Genomic DNA, 24053 nt, shown 5'->3' with positions numbered 1-24053 from the left:
ACCAGAAGGGCTGTTGGAGGGAACTAGGCTGCTGGAAGATCAGGTGGTGAGACGCTCATGCCTGGCAGCCAGCTACTGGTATCAGGCTCTGAGCCAGAGCAGCACAGCATTAAGGCACCCAGGGTTACAGGGCAGGTGGTCAGAGACCCCCTGACTGCTCAGAGTGATCCCCAAACTGTCCCAGCATGAATGGGACTCATGCCAGCATTGTCAAAGCTGGATGTCTAAATTTAGGCATCTAAGTGACTGACTTAACAGAGGAGCCCAGCCACCCCCACATTCAGTCAGGTCACTGATATGTGTCTAAATTTAGTCGCCGCTGTTCAGACCAATGACTTAAGGGCCTGATCTCGGCTGTGAGCCCCCGGCTGCGTCCCAAGACACTGAGACAGGCAACACAAAAGATCTCCAGGGGCAGTGGGAGGGAGACGCCAGGCTCTGTCCTCAATCTGCTTCCTGCCTGCTGCCCACCCAGTCCACCCCCCCGAAGAGCTCTCCAGGGGGGCTGTGAGGGGAAGGAAATGGGGTGACACCCCAACTCCACCTGGTCCAAGGGCAATCACACCCACAGCCCCCCTCTGGGTACAGCTCTCAGGGGCAAAATCTCAGCCACACTTGTGCATTTAACAGTTACAATGAAGAAGTGATTACACAGATTACAGATCACTGTCACAGATGCTTGGGACCACATGCGGGGTGATGGGGAAGGGGGTGTAAACTACACCCAGCAGGCCCCTGAGTCTAAATGGGTGTCACGTCTTCACCTGCCCCCCCCCCCCCCCCCCGCACCAGTGTAAGGCCCCTAAACACTCACTTGGACTTAAACTCACAAACATCACAGGGTGTAACCTACACTCTGCCCCGACACATCACTGCTGGATTTAGCCCACTGGGTGTAAAGCAGCAGCCTAGAGCCTCCATTAGTGACTCACGTGCCAAGGCGCCAGCAGAGAAGAATGTAGCAAGAAAAGCAACTAACAGAAGGGGACAAGAATGTGTGAGCTCACCCAGCGCAGCCTCCCTGTACACTTCATCCTGGCTCCATGAACGGCAAGTGACAGGCTCCCTTGAACATTCTCAGCACTACGGGCGGCATACGTAGGGCTAAGAGAGTTTGAGCTTGAGCATGTCCAACTCACTTCCCCACCTCTCTCAATGGGAGACCCTTTTAGAGAGTTCAGTGGTTAACTTGCCAACGGCATTACAATTTGGATTCCCTCCTGCCCTCTACTGCTCTGACTGAGCTACATTATGTTAAGAACATAAGAATGGCCCTACTGGGTCAGACCAAAGGTCCATGCCAGCCCAGCATCCTGTCTTCCAACAATGGCCAGTCCCAGAAGGAATGAACAGAACAGGTAATCATAGAATATCAGGGCTGGAAGGGACCTCAAGAGGTCATCTAGTCTAACACCCTGCTCAAAGCAGGACCAATCCCCAATTTTTCCCCAGATCCCTAAATGGCCCCCTCAAGGATTGAACTCACAACCCTGGGTTTAGTAGGCCAATGCTCAAACCACTGAGCTATCCCTCCCCCCCAGGGGATGGATCATTAAGTGATCCATCTCCTGTCTCTCATTCCCAGCTTCTGGCAAATAGAGGCTAGGGACACCATTTCTGCCGATCCTGGCTAATAGCCATTGATGGACCTATACTCCATGAATTTATCTAGTTCTTTTTTGAACCCTGTTATGATCTTGGCCTTCACAACATCCTCTGGCAAGGAGTTCCACAGGTTGACTGTGCATTCTGTAAAGAAATACTTCCTTTTATTTGTTTTAAACCTGCTGCCTATTAATTTCATTCGGTGACCCCTAGTTCTTGTGTTATGAGAAGTAGTAAACAACACTTTCTTATCTACTTTCTCTATACCAATCATGATTTTATAGACCTCAATCATGGCTCCCCTTAGCCTTCTCTTTTCCAAGCTGAAAAGTCCTAGCCTTATTAATCTCTCCTCATACGGAAGCCATTCCATACCCCTAATAATCTTTGTTGCCCTTTTCTGAACCTTTTCCAATTCCAATGTATCTTTTTTGAGATGGGGCAACCACATCTGTACACAGTATTCAAGATATGGGCATACCATGAATTTATATAGAGGACACATTTTCTGTCCTATTATCTATCCCTTTTTTAATTATTCCCAGCATTCTGTTAGCTGTTTCAACTGCCGCTGCACATTGAGTGGATGTTTTCAGAGAATTATCCACAGTGACTCCAAGATCTCTTTCCTGAGTGGTAACAGCTAAATTAGACCCCATCATTTTATATGTACAGTTGGGATTATGTTCACATCATAAACACACACAGAAGCTAGATAAAACCACCAAATACTCTTGCTGGAAAGCCGTGATGCAACATGACCTTATTTCTTAGAATTCAGAACAAGAACACACAAGAACCCAAAAACAGAGAGCAACAAAGCAGGCTGCTCCCTACAGCAGAGAGGCACAACTCACCCCATCTTGCTCAAAGCTTACTTCTGGGGGAATTCTGCACCACTGCGCATGCACAGAATTCATGTACCCAGCAGATTTCTTTTCTTCCTGCAGAAAAATTACTTTTGACAGGGAAGAAAAGGGACGCTGCAAGAGTGGTCAAGCGCCCCTCCCCAGCAATACAGGTACATTGTTTCAGGTGCCCAGAGAAGCTGGCAGATAGGTAAATCATTGCGGGGGAGAAGGGGGGCTGGGGATGCCCCAGTCCTGTCTCCTATCCTGCATCAGGCTCAGCTGGTAGTCCCGGCTGGGCTGAGGAGGATGAGGAGAAGCAGCTGGGGCTGGGTCAGACCCACCCACAGAAACCTCCCTTGGGTGCAGGAAGCTCCGCAGTCCATTCCTGCCCCCCGCTGCTTCCTGCTCCTATCACTCCTCAGCTGTGGGGGGAGGGGTCACTGTATCGGGAGCTGCTTCCTGATCCGCCCAACCCCCATGCATCTGAACTCCCCCATATCCAGACTCCCCCCACCAAGCCTCTCCCCCACACACCCAGAACCTCCGTACGAGCCCCACACATCCGAACCCTCACCCCACTGAGCCTCAACCCCCACACCCAGACTCTCCAGCTGAGCCCCATCACCCTCTGCATCTGGACTCCGATGAAGCCCCACCCCCCTCATCTGGACCGCCCACCCCTGCACACAGACCACCATCCCTCAGCCCCCCACTGAAAACCCCATCCCAATAAGCCCCCCCCCCCCCCCCGCGCCTGGATCCCCACCTCACTAGGCCCCAAGCAGCTGCATCCGAATCTCCACCGCACCAACTTCCATTCCCCCAGCATCCAAATCCCCCCCACTGAGCGCTCCACACCCAGATGCCTGCTGCCAAGCCCCATCCCCCCAGACCTTCCTGCTGAGCCCCTACCGCCTTCACCTAGACCCCCCTGCAGAGTCCTCCTGTCCCTGCACCTGGAACCCCCCAACAAGATCCTGTGCATCCAGATTCCCCACATACCAGGAACCCCCACTGAGCCGCCAGCACCCAGATTGCCCCACGCAGAACCCTCTCACTCCGCACCTGTGTCCCCCCACACTAAGCCACTCCACACTTGGATCCTGCCCGGCTGAGCATGCCTGACCCACACCTGGTTTGGGGGCCAGGGCTGGACATGCATGCAAGACTCTGTCCTTCTCACTCACTATCTTGGTGCTCTTGGCACAGAAGGGCAGGGCCCAGGGGTGTATCTGCGGCAGGCCTGGCTTTTGCACTGTATCAGGGTTGGATGCAGGCTCACCACCAAGTCCATGTCCCAGGGGGTAGGGGTTTCAGGGTGATCTCCCACCTCTCTGTGCTCCCCACTACAATGCTAGAGCCTCCATATTTATTTAATGACAAATACAATATGCAGAATTTTAAAATATTGTGGGCAGAATTTTTATTTTTTTGGTGCGTAATTCCCTCAGGAGTAGAAGCTGCAAACTAACTGCAGCTAGGCTCAGATTGCACGCTTCCCTGCAGAGCGTCCGAGCCTGCAAGCGTGCCTGGAAACTTGCCCAAACCCCAGCTTTGCAAACCCACACAAAGCGACAGCTTGATATTCCAGCACGGTCCCCAACACACCATAAGCCAGTCCTAAGTTGTGCAGACCCTGTGGTTACTACAAACCAACTCTCTAGGCACTGGGTCCCTGATGGTTGCTGTAGTAGGGACAGGAGCTGCTCAGAGCAGTGTGCTCTTCCCTGCCATAGCCACTGCTTAGTTCTCTACCTTAAATGTGAAGCCCAGGAGCGGCAGTTAGCATACCCTGAGCTGCCTGGCTGAACACCCCAGCAACACTTACTGCCTTGGGAACAGAATGTACGACTCCAGCTGCCTGCCCTCCAGAGCAGAGATCAGCTGTTCCCTGCACAAAGCCCAGTGTCTCCTATCCGCCTTGGCCTCCTCCTGGTTTTCGGCCACATAGGCCAATCTTCTACCTGCTGAGTGGGGTCTGTTGGGAGGGGGCCAAGGTGGGCTGACCAGAGCTGGGTGGGAAATGGCTTTCCTGTCTCACAAAAGTTTGAGATTTCAAAAGAGTTCCTGTCCTGTAACAGGACAAACCTGGGACCTTTTGAAGTTTTTTGATAATAAAAACAGAACAGTCCAGGGTCAAGTCCCTGTTCCAAATTAGGCAGAGCAGGGATTTGAACTTAGGTCTCCCATATTCATGCCTTAACCCCTGGGCTACTATCTATTCCAGGGTAGGTGACTATTCCCCTCCCCTCCAAAAAAACTCCCATCTCTCCTGGCCCTGGGAAACCTTTCCCCATGAACGTTTTCTCAAAACTGGTACATTCCAGTGGACAGTTTACGTTTTGACAAATTGCCATTTTCCAATGTGTCATTAATAAATTCCTGACGCACTCTAGCTGAGCTGGGCTAACGCCAAACGTACTTAGCACAGGTTTGGAGCGCTGCTGCTGAAGGTGTCCCATGCAGCGTTAAATGCCCCACCTTTGCTACATTGCATTAAAGGTCAGAAAATGTAATTGCATGGGAGGCAACTCAAGGGACTTCCTGGCACGATCCCACCTGAACAAGGGCGCAGCCTGCTCCTGGAGAGTGCCTGGGTGTGCAATGGGGTTCTGCACACTCCAAACATCAGATGAGCTACTGTGCACTGTCGAACTTGGACCCATCTTCCTGCCCTCTGGGCAGAGCAATACACTGACACTCAAAGCCCAGATCACACCACGTTCTACCAGCTGCCATGCTGCAGGCTGTGGGTAATGCTCCAGCCAGTTAGCTCCACACATCCTCCCAGTAACCAATCTATTTATAACTCCAGCTACCTGGGAACAGCGGGCGGCTCCCTCGCCATTGGCTGGCAGCGCCTGGCCCATTTTGCCTTCACTGTGCTTTTCACACACTGGAGGCAGAGGAGAGCTGTCAGCACTTTGCCTAGGTCTCCCACAGTGCAGTGCACATCCGCTCACACGCAGGGATGTATGTGCATGCACATGAAAATGTGTGTGCAAGGGTGTGAGAATGATGGCACACACTGACACACCTCAGTGCAAGTATGCAAAGACTTAACGGCAGTGTTTGTGTGCACAGGGTGTGGCTGCATACAGACAGGCAGGAGTGTGTGGATGCATGTGTGAAGGTAGCCCTGTGTGTGTCTAAAGGTACTTATGCATCTGCGCATACTCGAATGCACACGCACAACGGGTAAGCGTGTGAGCAAATGTATGTGTGTGAAATCAGAATAACTACAGCTGGCTGCAGTGCAGAATGCGCTTGCTAAGCATGAGCCTGTTTGCATTCTCACCCCCTTTTCCAGCTTTCTCAGCCAAATTCCTTTGAGCTGAATTTTGCACACTTCCCCCTCCCCCATCTCAGACCCCCTGATCACTGTACCTGGCTTTGAGCTTGTGCATATAGCGCCCAATCGTGACTTCTTTACCTGGGGCAAAGTGGGGGTTGTGGGAGCGACCAACACTGGCCTCCTGAAATGAAAGCGTGTTCTAACCTTCACCATGGAGAAACTAGCATCCTTCCCTAATGCCAGGAAATACCCGATATAACAACATGGCCAAGTTCATGCTGCTGCAAAAACCTTCCTTTCCTACATGTCTTAGCTTCAAGGACCTTGATTTTTCAACCATAATGATTAAGTGAGAGTGGGACTTGCCTTACCAGGCACGCTTCGTTTTCTTCTTTCCTTCTGCTCTTGTCACTTAAATGTGATGTGGGGGGGTGGGGGGGAGAGTATGGATGGATTAGACTAAGTATGAAACAGTGGGCTGGCTTGGTAGGGCTGCACAAGGGTTAACAAGGTGAGGGATCACCCATACTGTAACACCCAGGTCTGGGTTATCTTCCCATCCGAGTCAAGGATTTGTCTCTGTCCTGCAAGGGGCCACCAGGGGTGGGGACGGGAGCCCAGAGTTGGGAAAGTCCCTGTGTCATACTGGGGGATCAGTGTGTACCTGCCTCACACACCCGTGTTGTCCCAGGACCTAGCCAACGCTGCAGTGAAGGAAGCTGAGGAATGTTTACCCCAGATAAAAGGGGGGGTCACTGCGGGGATGAGAGAAACCATCTGCTGTCTTTTACTGCGCTTCTCCCCATGGCATGGGAGTACCCGGAGGGAGTCTCTCGACTGGCGAGGACTCTATCTCCGATCACCCAACCACTCTGATCCGTGGGGCCAGAGCAGAGTCAAAAGGCTTCTTTTCCGTGCACCAACAACTCCTGTTACATTGACCCTCTCGCTGCCTAATTACACGAACAGCTGCTCCTTATTTTTCTTGTCAGCGAGAGCAGGGAGGGGACATCCTGGGCAAGGACATTATCAGCGACAATGGTAGGGCCGGCCAGCACAGGGGCCTGGGGCCCAGCACAGAGACACCAACTCTCGCCATACGTGGTGTTACTCTTAAAGCCCCAGCTCCTGGAGTCGTGTGAATAGGTGAGACGCTCAGCTTTTGCTCTTAGAAATAAGACTCTAGCCCTGGTGCTTGTGGAGAAACACAATCCCCAAAGAGTCGGCAAATTTTTAAAAATCCCAATTCCTAATTTTAAAAAATCAGGATTAAGCCACTGGTGGGGTTTTGGGGGGCCTGACTCATGACTTGGAAACCCTTGGGATGGGCAATACCGACAGCATGAACTGCATGGGGGGAGCAGTGAAGGATGGCTCAGGAGCCGGGGCAGCATGGACCAGTGATAGACGTGGAGCAGAGAATCAGTGGGGTGGGGGCTAAATGGGGACAGATCATGGTGAGAGGAACAAGGGGGCTCTGGATAGAGGTTGGGGGAGGGTGGGTCTGTGCCTGCTTTCCTCCCATCAGGCCCCCACCAGAGACAGCTGTGGATGGAGCTGTGGAAAGGGGCTGTTGGGGGGAGGGAGCTGGCCTTCGGGGGGTGGGGGGATCCTCCACTGGCTCACAGAAGCACCCAACTCCCTGAACCCTCAGCCGCATCCCCTGTATTTGGTGGCTCCCCCATCGCTAGTTTATGGGGATTTTTGCAGAAGGCCAGAAAGGGCTGATGGGTGTATCAATGCTGAGTCCCTGACGTCTCCGATTCCCACCCCAGTGCCCAGGCCAAGACACAGCCTGACACCACCCTCCTGCTCCTCCAGCACACGCACACACCATACCCTGGCACTGATCTGAGGGACTGGCTGAATAAACCCCTCAATCAGCGCCACCCCCACCCCTCTGCTTAGCGCCAGAAGCCCCCCAGGATGCAGGTGCTGAATCCCCCTAAACTACACCCCCAGCCTCGGATCCCCTTAAAGACATGGTCCCTGCACCCCTACCCCTGTAAGTGACAAACTGCTCCACCTGGTGACTGAACTCCTCTGACTGATTCACCCGAGCCCAGCCCAAAGTCTGTTTACTGAAGAAGTCCTCTCTTCACCCCACTGGGTCCCAGTCCCTCGGAGACACCAATCCACCCGTTGGGCCTGGATCCCGTTAACCGAGAACTGTGTGATTCCTCCCCTCCCCACATAGCACACTGCTGACACACCCTCGCCCCAGCTCCTACGACGCCTCCCCTCCACCCTCACCCCAAATCCCTTCCAGTGAGACCCCATCCCACTAACAATGCTCTGGAGCTTCAGACCCTCCCTGGCAGTGCCGGCCAGGACCCAGACCCTGCTGACCACCCCCCACCAGGCCTACCCCAAGGCACCCAAGCCCCCGCAGTGCCCTGCGGGGCCCGAAGACGCTGCGGCTGCACCATCCATCCCAGCCTGCCGTACTCACCCGCTTGTAGACGTCCTCCCGGCTGGCCTCATACTTCTGCTGCATGCGCTCCTCCAGGAAGTAGATGCGCAGCTTGAGGCTGAAGTTCTCCTTCTTCAGGTCATTGAGGTGCTGGGACAGAGTACGGTAGCCGTTAGACATGGTGGGTGACCCATGGAGGGGGGCATCTCCGCACCACCCCCCTCACTCAGGGGACATTGCCAAGGGAAGGGAATGAGCCAAGCCCCCGGGAAGCTGCCCCAGCCCACGGCGGCCTACGGAGACATGGTGGGGAGGCTGCAGCACTCCCGGTTGGAGCCTCCCCACAGCTCAGCAGCTCCCACTGGGTGCAAGAGTGCAGCTCGCTTTCCTTTTTTACCTCCAGGAGATATCTGTGGAATCCCTGGCAGGGGAACATCCTGCATGGACAGACACAAGTGGTGTAACCTGATCCGGACAGCGGCCCTAGCGACTCCACGTCCACCTCCCAGCCAACTGCAAGCCATTAATGGGAGCCTGGGGCCTGGCCAGCAGAGACCCGCACAGGAGGGGAGAGGGCAGCTAGGAAACGTGATGAGGACGCAGCAGGGAAGGGAGAAGAGAGAATATTCCCCACTGATCCCTCAACACTCCAGTGTCCACCAGCTGAATCTCCCAAAGGTCTCCCCTCCCCCCTCCCAGAGCCTGGCCCCAGCCGATCCCATGGGAGACACAGGTAAAGGCCCAGGGCAAGTTCTAATCGGTGTCCTGCTGACCTCTCTTGTGCAAGGTGCATAATGCAAGGAAGGGACGGAAGAGAAAAGAGCCATTTACCCCAACTGCAGGACCCAGGCCAGTGAGAGAAACGATGACAGCTACCCAGAGGGCACCACAACGTGTGACATGCGATAGGCCTGGCCAACAGAGAGCTCTCGGAGCTGCTGGATAACAGTAAGGCTAATTCCCACTCGGTGAGAGCCCCTAGGGAACTGCCTTGCCCCGTGCCCTGTGTGTGCAGACTCAGATCTTCCAGCGCAGCACTGAAAGGGCACCAAGGTCTCCCACAGAGCTGCAGCCAGGGATGTCCCTAAACACCGAGCCTGTGTGTCTGTCTGCCATTTTCCAGGCAGGAAGGTATAAAGAAAAGGCTTTTCTCCAGTGTGGAAATACTGAAACACCCCCCATTCACCCACCCCGTGGCTGAAAGGCAGAAGATCAAGGCTCCTATTTTGAGCCTCCAGTGAGGAATGCAATCAGAGCCAGGTTTAGCCAAAACACGGGGCAGGAGTTTAAAGTTCAAAGCCTTGATATTACAGTCTGTAATTCTTAATTGGCCCCTAAACAATGATATGAAGTAACTACGTGTAGTCACACTGCAGCGAAAACCCCTGTGCAGGGCTGCAAAGAAGTGTAAGGGGGCACTGGGGCTCCGCACAGAAACAGGATATGCTCCCTGACAGGGCTGCGCTTTGCCCCTCCCTCTGCCGGAGACCTCACTGTGCACAGACAATGGTATTTCATTCAGAGAAGGGCGAAAGTCATCCCTCTGCAGGGGGCTGGCCCGAGCTTTCTGCAGAGGGCAGATGATTTGGGGGTTATTGCTTCAATGCAGGTGGCAAAGAGAGTGATTTGTTTTATTGCTGCCTTGGGGTCAAACTGGGCATTTCCCCTGAACATAACTGAAGTGTGATAGCACCCTAAGAAAGACACAGCTGATGCAATCCATCTCATGTGTTAACAACAGCCTTCCTTTGAAGGTTCTATGACTGTTTTCACAACACATGCAGTGTTGCCAACGATTGTTATTGTATCATGAGTCTCACAATATTTGGGGTTTCCCTTCAAGCCCCAGCCCCCAGAGCCCAAGTGACTTAGTGAGAAGCTCAGTTGTCTTTTTGTTTTTTTACATATAAGTTTCCAGTGCTCCTGGCTGCAGAGAAAAAGCGAGCCGAGTACTCCCCGAAGGCACAGAAGCCAGAAGGCAAATAAAGAGAACTCCATTTTCTTTTTAATTTCATAAATTTTTTAAAACAGTCTCAGTCCAGGAGTGGGGACAGACTCCATTTTTCAGCAGTTGGGGTTGGCACTAATATGACATGTACCAGCTCCACTATCTCCAAGTCACTCACGCACTGGAATCTCACTTTTCTTTCACCAAGAAGTGCTCTGTGCCCATGTTAGCTCTAATCTAACTCAGTTCCAGGAGGAAAGTGACCGGCTTCCTAAACCAGCTCCCTATCTCCAGGTCTGGAAAGCCTGTGGCTGGGGACTTTGCTTTGCCTTCTCTCACCGAATGCAAATAACATGCAAGGAGCCCAGTCATCCTGCTGCTGCACCACTCTGTGCCATAGCTAGAAACTAGTGCACGCAACAAGTTGTTGACTGGTCCGCCCTCCAATATAGTCCAGTATTGCACTGAATAAAAGTCTTCTTCTGGATTAGTTAACCCTATATTCCAGCAAATGGAACTAGAGGGTAACAGGGTTGGTGAAGCAGCTCTGCGTTAGATCTAACCTATTTTCATGTGCTCCCTCTGCCCTTGGAGCCTCAGCCCCTGCAGGGCCCGAGCGAGGGTACTGCTTCCTCCCCCAGCCCTCCCCAAAGAAAAAGAACAGAAATACTTGTTGAACACTTCAGCCTTTTCTGCATTATTGATAATTCTACCATTTCCATCTAGTGATGGACCAATACCATTGTCAAGATTCTTTTTGTTCCTAATATGCTTGCAAAACTCCTTCTTATTGTCCTTTGCTGGCCATAAAGGTCTCCTTGTGTCCCCTTGTTTCCCTTATCAATTTTCTACTTGTGGTGGGGCGGTTGCCCCACCCCCTGAGAAAAGGGCTGGAACAGGAATTTGAGGCTGCACAGACCAGCAGCCAATCAATAAAGGCCTGTGGAGGGCCAATCAGGGGAAGGAAGAGGCAGCCAATCAGGGCTGGGGGAGGCCTTATATAAAGACGGCCTAGCAGCAAAGAAGGCAGTCTTTCCCTGACTAGTGAGGGAGAAGGACAGGCTCCTGAAGCAAGGAGCCAGCACCTTGGACAGAGCAGTGCTGGGCAGGCTCGGGGAGCAGGAGAGGGCTCCAGCCCCATTACCTGCCAGGCTGCAGACCCTGCTATGAAGGGCCTAGAAGGTGCACAGGGCCAAAGGGAAAGTGGCCCAGGGAAGAATAGGTGGACAAGAGGGGAACAAAGGAGGGCAGAAAGAGGCTGCCACTAGAGGGTCCCTGGGTTGGGACCCAGAGTAGTGGGTGGGCGGGCCTGGGTCCTCCCCTTATACTGCACCTGGCCACAGAAGACAGTGGCCAAGACAGACTGCAACTTGCCCCTGAGCTAAGGGGCTAGACTTTGGGTTGTGGTTGGCCACTGAGGCAGGTGCAAGTCCCAAAGACTGCTGTTAACCCGCCACCCGGAAGGGGGTGTGTCTGGAGTAGTGGGCACTGTCAGAGGGCAGTGTCCTGAAGCGGACACTGCTGAGTGGGGAGCAACGCAGGTCCCAGGGCAGCAGAACAGGCAAGACACCATGCGCTGAGGACGCTCTGCAGCAGACAGAGCTATTTCTGGAACAACCAGTGGGAGGTGCCAGCGGTGGTGAGTCTTGGCCCTGTCACGCTACTATTCCTAGTTTGTTATTTTATATCTCTATCAACTTCCCCCTTAGTCTGGGTGGGATAGGAGTACAGAGCAGTTTTGTGGGAGTTCTGAAAGGGATGCTATTTCTGCAAGCTAGAGTGTGTCCTCTTCTCCCTGTCCAAGAGGAGTATGTCCATCTCAACTCCTTCTCCCCTAGTAAGGAAATAACCCACTCCTGTAACCCAGTCTCTTCTGGTCATTTGGAAGCCACAACACTGCTCATTGAGCTGGCACAGGCCAAAGGCACAAAAGGCTACAGGCTCCAGAGAAGATCAAAGAGCTCTGAGAGTTGAAGCTTCAGTCCCAACCAACCCATCAAATCACTCTCCACCCAGCAAGCTTCATGTGGATCCAGGAGGCACTTCAGTGCAAAACAGAGGCTGCACAGGGCTGTAAAGATGAGGCTCAGCATGGTTGGGACTCCTCAGAACCACTATTTTATGCTTCCAGCAATGGATGAAAGCAACAGGATGCTCACAGAGATGCAAAGGGAATTGGGACAGACCTTGATGAGAGAAATAATACAAGGCCCTAAACAAATAATCTGAGCCAGCAGACAAAAGAGCAAGGTAAACATCACATTAACTGTCCTGTTTGCAATAGGAATAACAGGCTGGGTCTGCAGTCCCCCATGTTATCCAGCCCTTGCACCTGCAAAGTTCCTATCGACATCAGGACAAGTTTGGCCCCAGAGTGGGACTTACCTTCTCAAAATCTCGCAGGGTTTGGGTCTGCACTACAGGGCCCATCTCCAGGCCAGTGAGGACATGAGTCTGCATTAGAGGGCTCTTCTCAAGGCCTGGTGGAGTCTGAGCCGGCACTGGGTGACGGGCCGCCTCAAAGTCTCCCAACATAGGTGTCTGCCTCAGGGGATCCTCATCGGAGATGTCTAGGGTCCCCTGCTCTGGGGCATCGCAGAGAACAGCTGGAAAGGGAGCACAGAGGAAACGCAGGTGAAGTGTCTGTTTCATACACACGCTTAGCGAGCAAACTGGATCATACCTCCAGATAAAAACTGCATCAAGCTGGAGTTAAAGCACCTATCAGTAATTTAAAAGTAAATACCCTCAGATGATGGCTAACATTGCCTTACAGGAATGCTGAAATTTTCCCACTTAATCATTGGAAATTCAGTCAAGGTTAAATTACAAAGCGAGGCTAATATATGAAATTATGGAAATGCACTAGTTAGGCACCCAAACAACCTTTACTCTTCCCTGGAGCGAGCCACAGATCTTAAGGTTAGAAGGGACCATTGCACTCATCCACTCTGACCTCCTCCATCATGCAGGCCAGAGAACCTCACCCTGGGATTCCTGCATCGGGAATGCCAGCCTCTAAACCTCCCTTGCTATATCCCTCACACATCTAGGCTTAGAGCTGTATTTGACACGCCATCATTCATGCCAGCAAGTGTTTGCAGCATCACATCGGTACAACATAAACTGGGTTATTTTGGGATCCAAGAGCTTTTCGTGTGGGCTAGGAGAAGTTCCTAGAGAACGGTCATGGCCATTTTAATTCTCTGAGGTTGGTGCACTGGTACAGGGGTCACGCCATGCCCATCTCCCAGTTACCCCATCAGTTTTTCATAAGGGCTTTACAAAGCCAACAGTCTGTTGCTGCAAAAACACCTACAATTTAGAGTAGACCCTGTCCTGGCACCTCCAATCTGTCACTCAACTAATCCCTTTATTCTCATCAAGCAAGTGCTATAATATCATGATTGGGGTCTGGGAGTATTGTCTCTGTAGATACAGTAAATACTGTGTATAACTGGTGCCTTAGTGAAGAAAAGGGAATTACAGCCTGCAGGACTAATCAGGAATTTAGAAAGTCCAGCTTTTTCTGCACCCAGATTTTGCAAGCTGTACAACTAAGAATAATTTGTTATGCTCGAGGATGTTGGTAGCTGCCAAAAAGCAGGTCTTTGATCTATGGACAGGCACAGACTTTGCGGAAGTTGATGGGTATGCTAGCTGTCCTCCATTCTGGCTAAATGGAAGAAGCATTTAAGCTTCTTTATGGAGAAAGATAGCTGAACTAGACACCACCCTGCAAAGCACTGGCCACATGGAAGACCTGAGCAAGAACTAACTCAGGGAATATAGGAGTTTCCCTGGGAACTGATGGCAAATGCCAAGGGCTGGGGCAGTAGCAGATTTAAAGTTCAAGGGGCCCTGTGTGCAACTTCAATCCCCCCCCTCCAAGAAAAAGAACATTCTCTTTTATCTCCCCCTTACTTTTTTCATTTACTTCCCATTACTTTATAATATAGAAGGACGAAGGAAAAAAAAAAAGAAAGGTACCTTATTGGGGCAGGGGGTGGGGTGCAGGTGCGGGCTCTAGGAGGAAGTTTGGGTGCAGGCTCCAGGCTGAGGGGGGAAGCAGGGGGGCGGTGCTTACCTTGGGCAGCATGGCTCCCAAAGTGACCGGCACACCCCTCTGGCAGTGGCTCCTAGGCAGAGGGGGGCAGGGAGTCTCCATGCACCACTGCCTGCAGGCACTGACCAGACAGCTCCATTGGCCGCAGTTCCCGGCCAATGGGAGCTGCAGAGTCGGCGCTTGGGGTTGGGGCAGCGTGCAGAGACACCCGCCCCCACCCCCTCCAGGGGCTGCAGGAACATGCCGGCTGCTTCCAGGAGCGAAGCAGCACAGAGGAAGGGAGGCAGAGCAGGCAGGGAACCACCTTAGCCCTGCTGTGCTGCAGCTGCTTGCACATCTCTGTGCACCCCTTGGGGGGAGGGGGGCAGCAGGTCTCCATGCACTGCCCGGGGTAGGGGCAGAGCATGGAGCCACCTCCCCGCCCCCGGCCCAGGGCACGCAGAGACCTGCTAGCAGCCGGCCGCTTCCAGGAGCGGTGTGGGGCCACAGCATGCAGGCATCCACCAGCTGGGACTCAGGGGCAGGCTGTCAGATATTTGTCCTGCATTTGGGGGGCTCCCCTGTCATTGGGGGCCCCGTGCCACTGCACGGTCTGTTTCATGGTAAATCCGCTCCTGGGCTGGGGCACTAATTGAATGGCAGAGATGAGTGTGAGAAGCCAGGAGAAAGTCAGAGAAGCAGGGGTCATGTGTCCCCGAAAGGAAGCCAAAAGAGCTTCTTTGGCACAGAGTGCTGGCTGGCAGCAGGCTTAGTATTGTCAGCCAGTAACTCTCTGCTGTTGGTTGGCCCCACCATGCATTCTTTGTAAATAAACAGGGTTGCACCAAGGAAACATTTGATTTGTATCATCAGTTTCTCCTCCTAAGGGAAACAACCCGACAAGACCCCATATATTGACTAACCACTCAAGCTTAAAGGGCCAATATTATCTAGCCTTTGTGCTCACCCAGGAGTTGAAATGCTTTGTGATGGATGGATAAGGTGGTCTCTGAGTTCCTGCGTGGTTTCTCAGGGCATCACTATAGGGGTCAGTTAAGGCTGTTTACTTGACCTTCTCTGGATTTCATGGGCTTGTTTTGTTTATAACTACAGTAAAGAACAGAATTACCGGACACGTAGATAAACACAATATGTTGGGGAAGAGACAGCATGGCTTTTGTAAAGGGAAATCATGCTTCACCAAACAAGCACATGGACAAGGGTGATCAGGAGGATATAGTGTACTTGGACTTTCAGAAAGCCTTTGACAAGGTCCTTCACCAAAGCCTCTTAAAGTAAGCAGTCATGGAATAAGAGGAAAGGTCCATTCATGGATCAGTAACTTGTCAAAAGATAGGAAACAAAGGGTAGAATAAATGGAGAGAGGTAAATAGTTGGGTCCCCCAAGGATCTGTACTGAGACCAGTGCTGTTCAACATACTCATAAGTGATTTGGAAAAGGGGGTGAGCAGTGAGGTGGCAAAATTGCAGATAATACAAAATTATTCAGAATAGTTAAGTTCAAAGCTGACTGCAAAGAGTTATAAAGGGATCTCACAAAACTGGGTGACAAAATGGCAGATGCAATTCAGTGTTCAAAAGTGCAAAGTAATGCTCATTGGAAAAAATAATCCCAATTATACATACAAAATGATGGGGTCTAAGTTAGCTGTTACCACTCAAGAAAAAGATCTTGGAGTTATTGTGAATACTTCTCAGAAAACATCCACTCAATCTGCAGCAGCAGTCAAAAAAGTGAACAGAACGTTGAAAATCCTTAAAGGGATAGATAATAAAACAGAAAATTCATAATTCCAAAACTGAAATCCCTGGTACGCCCACACCTTGCATACTGCCTGCAGTTCTGGTCACCCCTTTCTCAAAAAAAGATATAATAGAACTGGAAAAGGTACAGAGAAGGGAAACAAATTTGATTAGGCGTAAAGAACAGCTTTCTTCTGAGAAGAGATTAAAAAGACTGGAACTGTTCATCTTAGAAAAAAGAGATGCCTAAGGGGCAGATATGACAGATCTATAAAAATCATAAATGTTATGGAGAAAATGAATAGGGAAGTGTTATTTAGCACATCACAAACACAGGAACTAGGGGTCACCCGATGAAATTAATAGTCATCAAATTAAAAACATACATAAGGAAGTAGTTCTTCACAGAACACATAGTTAACCTGTGGAACTCTTCATGGATGTTGTGAAGGCCAAAAGTATAACTTGTTCAAAAAAGAACTAGATAAGTTCATGGAGGATAGGTCCATCAATGGCTATTAGCCAAGATGGTCAGGGACATGACCCCATGCTCTGGGTGTCCCTAAACCTCTGACTGCCAGAAGCTGGGACTGGACAATGGGAGGGATCACTCCATAAATTGCCCTGTTCTGTTAACTCCCTCAGAAGCATCTGGCACCAGTCATTGTCAGAAGGCAGGATACTAGGCTAGCTGAACCATTGGTCAGACCCGCTATGGCCATTCTGATGTGATTACATTACAGCATTTTTTCAGGGTTTTTTATCCTGAGCTCACTGATAGTAACCCTCAGCTTTACCCAAAGCGTCAAGTATTTTGTCTGAAGTCCTCCTCATGTCCTTGGCAGTTTGAATTGTCTGACATGTACCGGAAACAGATCAGCTTGGGGAGCCCCTGAGCTCAGCTATCCAATGGGACCAGCTGAGCCAGGCTGCTCTGCAAGTCACAGGTACCAGAGAGCCAGGAAGCACGGACACCTATGAAGCGTCAGGGGTTGGCATGGTACTCAGCCAGCTTCTTATTGCACGTCCCTACTTCCTCAGGCGCCATACCTTGACTCCAGCCCCTGCCCCTGCGGCACCCCTGAAGCCCACAGGCCCTGCTGCAGGCCTCAGTGGGCCAGCAGGAACCATACGCACAACACAGACAGTACTAGGGTCCCCAGCAGCTCCTGGGGACTTTCAGGAGCCCACAGGGAAAGAAATCTGGGCCTGGGCCTGGAATCAAGGTCCGGACAGGGAGCCGGAAAGCAGGGGATATGGTTGTGAGAAGTGCACTCGTTCCCAAGCCAAAGAAACAGAACATGGGCAAGAACTCTCTCTTATGTACCAGAGCACCTCACACTCGGATGTATTTCCCTGGGGGGAAGGGTGAAAATCCCCATTGTGCAGCTGGGAACCGAGACACAGAGACACTAAATGACTTGGCCAAGTCACACAGGAAGTCTTTGGTGGGGCAGGGTGGATCAAGGTCTCTCAAGCCTCCTGCTAGCACCCTAAACCACTGAGCCACTCTTGCTCTCCTATCTCATAAGGGTTATAATGGAAGATTGGTCACTATGCAGAGACAGAGTCTGCATGATCACATGACAACACATTAAGAGGAAAAGAGATCTAAAAACAGCTGGAGGGTAATGGAAGCATGAGTAATGTGCTGGAGTCTGTAACTAACTAGCTATCCCAGACCAACTGGATTGCTTTGCTGAGGGAATTACAAAGTTAGTGGATCAAGGTTACAGCGTACTCAAAGGAATAACATGAATTAGCTAGAATACATGTGCTGCCAGATGAGGTGGAAGCTGGCTGAATGACCACAGCGGAAGGGTCATTATAAATGGCCACGAATTGCGCTGGAGAGAGGTGACCAGTGGGGTACACCGAAGTTTGCTGCTAGACCTCCAGTGCTAACTGGGATGGGGGACACACAGCACACTCCTGACATTTACAAGGGTCTTGAGAGTGGGCGGAGCGAACACCACAGATCAGAGGCGCCCACACAGACAGCAGGGCCATGCCCGACCTGGGAGCAGGCCAGCTCTTCAATACAGGGCAGTGCTCCTTACCTGTCAAGTGACTGGCTCCGGGCACCATCTCCTTCCCGTCACCATCACAGCAAGCCCTGCGGAGAAGAACACATGGGGCGATGTCAATAGACAGCACTGCACAGCAGGGCTGGGTTCCCAAGGCAGAAAGCTTCCCTTCTTTTACTGACCGAGACCCCAATAATGACCTGTGGCACTGTCCCCTATCCACAGAAACCACCCCGCCGGCCACAGATCCAGAGAGATCCCGATACAAAATCCCAGCATCCCCATTCAGAGTGTCCCCAGCACCGTCCTCCCCAAGTATCTCAATACGGGGAGTTCTAAGCACTCAATGCATTCCCCATCCCACAGCACTATTAGAGCAGTTCTGTGCCCACAGTTCACTCTAGGGTTGTTCACGTCATGTTCAAGTAGTCCTGCTAGCAGCACTGCCCAGTTGTTTATTTCTGACTTTGGTTTAGTGTCTCATCGACGCTGGGAACTCTGGCTGGGTACACTGACAACAGACTTATCAGCCACTTTCTCTAGGCCTGTCCCGATGTGGGGCTTGGGGAAGCTCCAGCATGTGGCATAAATAGGATGGCTCCCCGAGGAGAGAAGCCTGACATCTCCTAAAGGGTTTAGGTGCTGTGACAGAAATGGAGTGATACACAATGTTGTGGACACCGTAGGAGCTGCAATGTACAAATCTTATAATATTTATACTTGGAGACATTCTGGGACCCGCCAGACCACAGGGCTACAAGCAGTTTCGAAGTGCTGTGATTACTGCAGAGAGGAGGCACTGTCAGCAGCTGTCTAGGCGTTCAAGCTGGCACAAAGGGATGCAAAGGTTACATCTGCACAGCGGTCGGAGGGGTGACTGCAGCCTAGGGCACACTTGTGCTAGCTTTGCTCTAGGTAGCATGGCTAAAAATGGTAGTGAAAACGTGGCAGCCTGGACCCCAGCAGAGGCTGCACAAGCCTCCCTGGAACTCCGGGTACGTACTCACATTGCCCCATGTGGTGATGGGCTAGACCCCCCATCTTCACTGCTGCTTTTAGCCATGCTCGCTAGATTCCAGCTCATCCAGGTGTGCCTACCCAAGCTGGAGTCACCCTGCTCCGAGCTGCAATGTGGACATACCCAGGCCCCATGGAATGGTGCTTTCCCAGTCAAGGGAATGGCAAGCATCAGGGGAAAACACCCATTGCATTGAGCTTGCTCCATTATTTTAAGATCTGTTCTCTCTCAAATGCTTTTGTTCTAAACAAATGCTAATTAAAGGAAGCTGTTGGGTCACTAATTCTCACTGTCCTGTCCTGGAGGGACAGAATTGCAGAGTCTGGGCATACACCAGACCTGCTGAGGTACTCACAGTGGACTGAACCCAGCTCCTGCTCTGAGAGTGGCAGGATCGCCTGACCCCCACCCTGAGAGGTGATGGCCAGAGCTCCCATGGGGTGCTCTTGGAGACACCAGAAGGGCTCAGAGGTGCAGTCCACCTGATAACCGGGACAGGCACTACAATTAAGGTAAGAACTGCTGTAGTTGAGGCTGTCATGCAAGAGGAAGAAATTCAGGTCCTGATCCCACACTGAGTGCTGTGCGGGCAGACCTCTGAGCCCATGCAGTGTTCACTGCAAAATGAGGGCCTTGGCGCATGGGGCTGGGTCACGCATTATGGACTGGCTGCAATTCACGGAGATTCCTCCTCCATGAGCCGGCTGAACGCCCAGCGCTGCTGAGTTTGCAGCCTGCCTAGTCCTGTGCATGGCAAGAACCTTCTGTCTTCAGTTGCTTATAACTTTGCTAAACTGTAACCTTGGGGGCTGAAATGTGCCACATTTCGGCTCTGCTGCAGCTTTCCATTTATTGCTGATATGTTTGATTTTCCAGCAGCTCTGCCAGTTTTGAGAACTGACATAGAGGGGCAGGCGGGAGGTAGCACTGCCAGTGTTTATAAAGGTTATCTGCAACCTTTCCTCAGAGCAGCTCAGGGTTTGACAGCAGGAAGTTAGAAACCTGGCAGGGGTAGGAGGACAGGTCTGGGATCAGAGCCGCCCGGACCTTTTGCTGCTCCAGGAAAGTCTGTCCAGACCTGGCCAAATTACAAGCCACAGAAAAGTGTTTGTGTGTGTGGTCCCTAATCCCATGAGGGGCCCTGTCTGGCGCCAGACAATAAGTGTAAGGACAGCGAAGCCATTGCAGGTGGATGGCGGAGTTGAGATGGAAATGGAGGTGCCCTCAGGACAGAGTCACTCTAGACCCATGAGCAGCTCAGATTCCCTCAACTCAGACTTGAGTGGGTCTGTGTGAGCTGCTGGCAAAGAGAAGAGAAATCCAAGCCCCCCTTGGGAGGGGAGGGAGGAGGGCACAGAGGGCTCCTCCTGAGCAGGGCCGGCTCTAGGATTTTTGCCGCCCCAAGCGAAAAATTTTTTGGCAGCTCCCACTTTTTTTTTGTGCCCCCCCCCAGCTCCACCCCAACTCCACCCCTTCCCAACCCCTTCCCCAAATCCCCGGCCCCACCTCCTCCCCCAGGCGTGCCGCATTTCCCCCCACATTGCTTCCTGCAGCTCCCCCCCTGCAAGCCCCCGCCCTAGCTCACCTCCGCTCCGCCTACTCCCCTGAACACGCCGCTGCTCCACTTCTCCCCCCTCCCTCTCAGGCGAGGGAGAGGCCGCGCGTTCAGGGGAGCAGGTGGAGAGGAGGTGAGCAAGGGTGGGGGGAGCACAGGAAGTAATGGGGGGGTAGAGGAACCGCTCCCCGCCCCAGCTTGCCTCCGCTCCACCACAGTCACCTCCCCCGAGCTTGCCGCTGCTCAGCTTCTCCTCCCTCCCTCCCAGACTTGCAGCACGAAACAGCTGTTCCGCATGCAGCAAGCCTGGGAGGGAGCAGGGAGAAGCAGAGCGGTGGCAACGGAGCGGGCGGAGCGGAGGCGAGCTGGGGCGGCGGGGGCACATTTCTAGGGGTGGCAGGGCCAGCGCCGGAATGACACCCCTAGAAATGTGCCGCCCCAAGCACCTGCTTGTTTTGCTGGTGCCTAGAGCCAGCCCTGCTCCTGAGCAGAAACTCCTGCTACCCATCGGACTCAGCCTTCTGCCTTTTCTGCACCACTGCATTAACCTCTTCTGGCAGCACGCCCCACCTGCATGGTGAGCTCTGCTCCTTCCTCATTTGAGGGGCCCTGCTCAGATGCTATGCGAGCAAACTAACAGAGAGCACGGTGCTGGCCCAACCCCCCAGCGGGGCGCTTGTGCCCAAGGCAGTCGAGCCCAGTGGAGGTGCACGTGTCCCGGTGAGCAGAGCTCATGCACCCAGGAGCATGAGGCTGGGCTTGTGGCCCGGCTTTGATACAGAACCAAACACTGCATTGGCAAACTTTTCTGCAGGAGGAATCTTCCAAAGAAAACATGGCAGGCTCCAGGCGGAGCTACCAGTGACCTGATGTCCCGGAACAGAGACACACGGGAGTCACTAACTTCCTGCCTGTTTGCGTATTCCTTTAACAAGCCCTGTGCCCCCAGGGCTGGGTGGGATTGCTGGGTGGGCAGTGGAAGGCAATGGCGTCTATTACAGCTGGAAGGGCAGCAGCTCCTCCTGGCGCTCAGGATTCCTGCCTCGGCCAGGCCGGTCATTGCATCAATAAGCGGTGAGTTACGGGATGGGAAGAATGAATATACTTGGGGGATGGATTTCTTGGGGGCAGTGAGGATTGGACAGTTGGGGACACAGGGGAACCCCCCCTCCCCAATTTCTGGTGGGGGACACACAGAGCTGCTGCCTCCTCCATGGAAAGAGCTGGGGAGATCCCCCAACCATGCCCTACTCCCCAGTGGAGAGATAGGTCAGTAGATACTGGGGAAGTGGGCCTGCTGCTCCCCCTGGAGACTGCAGGGTGCAAGACAGAGAAATCTCAAGCCACTGGCCTCCCACCGAGAACAGGGCATGCCCCTTCATGCAGCCTCGCTCTGGATCTCCACTGCAGAAAGACAGACTGAGACCCAGCGCTAGAGACAGCAGCAACCTGCATGGAACTGGGAGGTCGGAGCCCGAGTTGCAGGAGGGAAAGGTTAGGAGGAATCAGTCCGCGTGCACATGGTTGGCAGGCTGGCTGCAGTTGCAGCACCTCTGTAAATAGATCTCTTGACAAAGAGCCAGTTTCATTTCAGAAACAAGGAGTCCTTTCATGCTATTGCCCAGTCGGCAGGACGTCAAAGAGTGCCTGTACCTGCATGAGCCACAGACACACCCCACTCCCGGCTCGTCCCTACCTTTGACTGCTTTAACTTTGCAGCCCTCACAGTCTCCTAACACAGCGTCACCACATCTCTTAGGAAATTCCGTGATGTGGATTCATTGGCCCAGCCACCCCCAGACCGCCCTTCTCTACACAGGCTGAGCTCCCCTCCCATGAGGTCACCATCCATGCCTATGCAAAGCCAACAAGGGACATGGCTCTGACCTGGTAGTGTCTTAACTTCCCTTTGCACAGGTGTAAGTGACTCTGCAAAATGCAGGGCAGTGGGGGCCCGTTAGGAGCTGCCCTGTGTACCTCCGGAAGTTACAGGAGAGCTCTTCTCCCCCGTGAGTTAGGAGCTACGAGGCAGGAGCTTACGCAGGACACTGCTTCCCCTGTCAGACACACACACACATACAGTGTGACTTTCCCCAGTTCATGTACAATTCATGAGCTGAGGAAGAAAGCTCCATACCAGAGGTACTGCACATGTACAACTCTTATAAATCCCACAGCAAGGGTATACACAGGAAATCAATGTAATCGATTATTTACCAATTAAATAAATACACACACACACACACACCCCCAACAGAGAGAAGGGAATGCTCATCACTTTACACAGCATTAGACAAGTACATAGGCAATGAGTTCCCTAAAGGAGAAACAGCATTACAATTTACTAAGCTAAAGCACATTAGTAGGGGAATAAAAGAGAAAAACTATCTGCCTGGCAGCTGCAGAAGGAAGAAATTCAAAATGAAACTAGGATGAAATTTACCCTCATGTCCAAGCAGCTGATCCATGCACCTCCTCTCAAGCCAGGGCTGACGCAGTGGGGTCCCTGAATTGGGGTGAACTGTCTTTCATTCACCACACACAAAGAGAAGTTAGCATATTTTATGTTTTTATGTTTCAGGAAGGTTTCCATGACTTCACTGCTTTGCATCCAGAAACTTAACACGTAGGAACCAAAAACACAAAGAGACAAAGCAGGCTGCTCCCTAAGGCAGAGCGGCACAACTCACCCCCCTTGCTCTTTACAGACTGCCTGCTGAAGGCCCAGATTACATGCTTCTCTACAGAGCCCCTTAGCCTGCAAGCAGGCCTGGGAAACACCTTACGCTTAAAGTGATAGCTAGTCATTTTAACTCGATTCTCAATACACCACAAACTGCACCCTTAATGAACTATTAGATGAATCAAGAAATTAACACCACATCCCCCTCACACGGTTTGAAAAGTTTTATCACACTGTCCAAACTGTAACACAAGAACCTATACAGACGTAGAGAGCATACTTAGCTGAGACCAGTTCTCTTCCACTGTAAGAGAGGATAACTGGAACTAGGCAAAATGCTAACTGTAGCGGGGCAGTTACCCCGCTCCGGTGGAAAAAGCTAGGCTGAGTGGGGGAGCAGCCACAGCTGGGGCCATGCCCAATCAGGCCACAGCTGGCCCTATAAAAGGGCTGTGAGCTAGGAGCTGGACTAGTCTCTCTCCAGCCTGGGAGGGAGAAGGACCTAGCTGCCTGGAATTAGGGTAAGCAGAGCAGAGCAGAGCAGAGCAGAGCAGAGCAGAGGCAAGAGGAGCTGGGGAGCTCCACCCTGGCAACTCCCCAGGCTGTAGGCCTTGTTAAAGGCCAAAGGCAGGTACTGGGGCTAAAGAGGTGTAGCCCGGGGTTAGCCAGAGGCAGCTGATCCAACCCCCTTGCCGATGATGAGTGGCCATTACAGTCTGCAGTTTGTCCCAGTGAGAGGGGCTGGATGATGACTAGTAGTAGCCACTGAGGCAAGGTGGGTGTAGAGGGTTGGGGGTTCCCTTGGGAGGGGAGACCCAGAGTGTGGGGGCACTGCAGGGAGGCAGCACC

At 52.4% G+C, this 24053-nt stretch overlaps 1 protein-coding gene across 2 annotated transcripts in view; it reads right to left on the bottom strand.

Moving 5' to 3' along the window:
• PDE4DIP (phosphodiesterase 4D interacting protein) overlaps positions 1-24053 on the bottom strand; it is a 152576-nt gene that overhangs the window by 116651 nt on the left and 11872 nt on the right. For both annotated transcript variants that reach the window (XM_048861884.2, XM_048861887.2), the window contains exons 2-4: positions 17982-18037; positions 12498-12718; positions 8204-8314 (exon numbers count right to left, since the gene is read on the bottom strand). In XM_048861884.2, coding sequence (XP_048717841.2) covers positions 8204-8314; positions 12498-12718; positions 17982-18037 — 388 coding nt within the window. The remainder of the gene's footprint in view (positions 1-8203; positions 8315-12497; positions 12719-17981; positions 18038-24053) is intronic.

Source organism: Caretta caretta, chromosome 8 (genome assembly GCF_965140235.1).
Source record: "Caretta caretta isolate rCarCar2 chromosome 8, rCarCar1.hap1, whole genome shotgun sequence".
NCBI lineage: Eukaryota > Metazoa > Chordata > Testudines > Cheloniidae > Caretta > Caretta caretta.
This window is presented reverse-complemented; position numbering and strand designations above follow the sequence as displayed.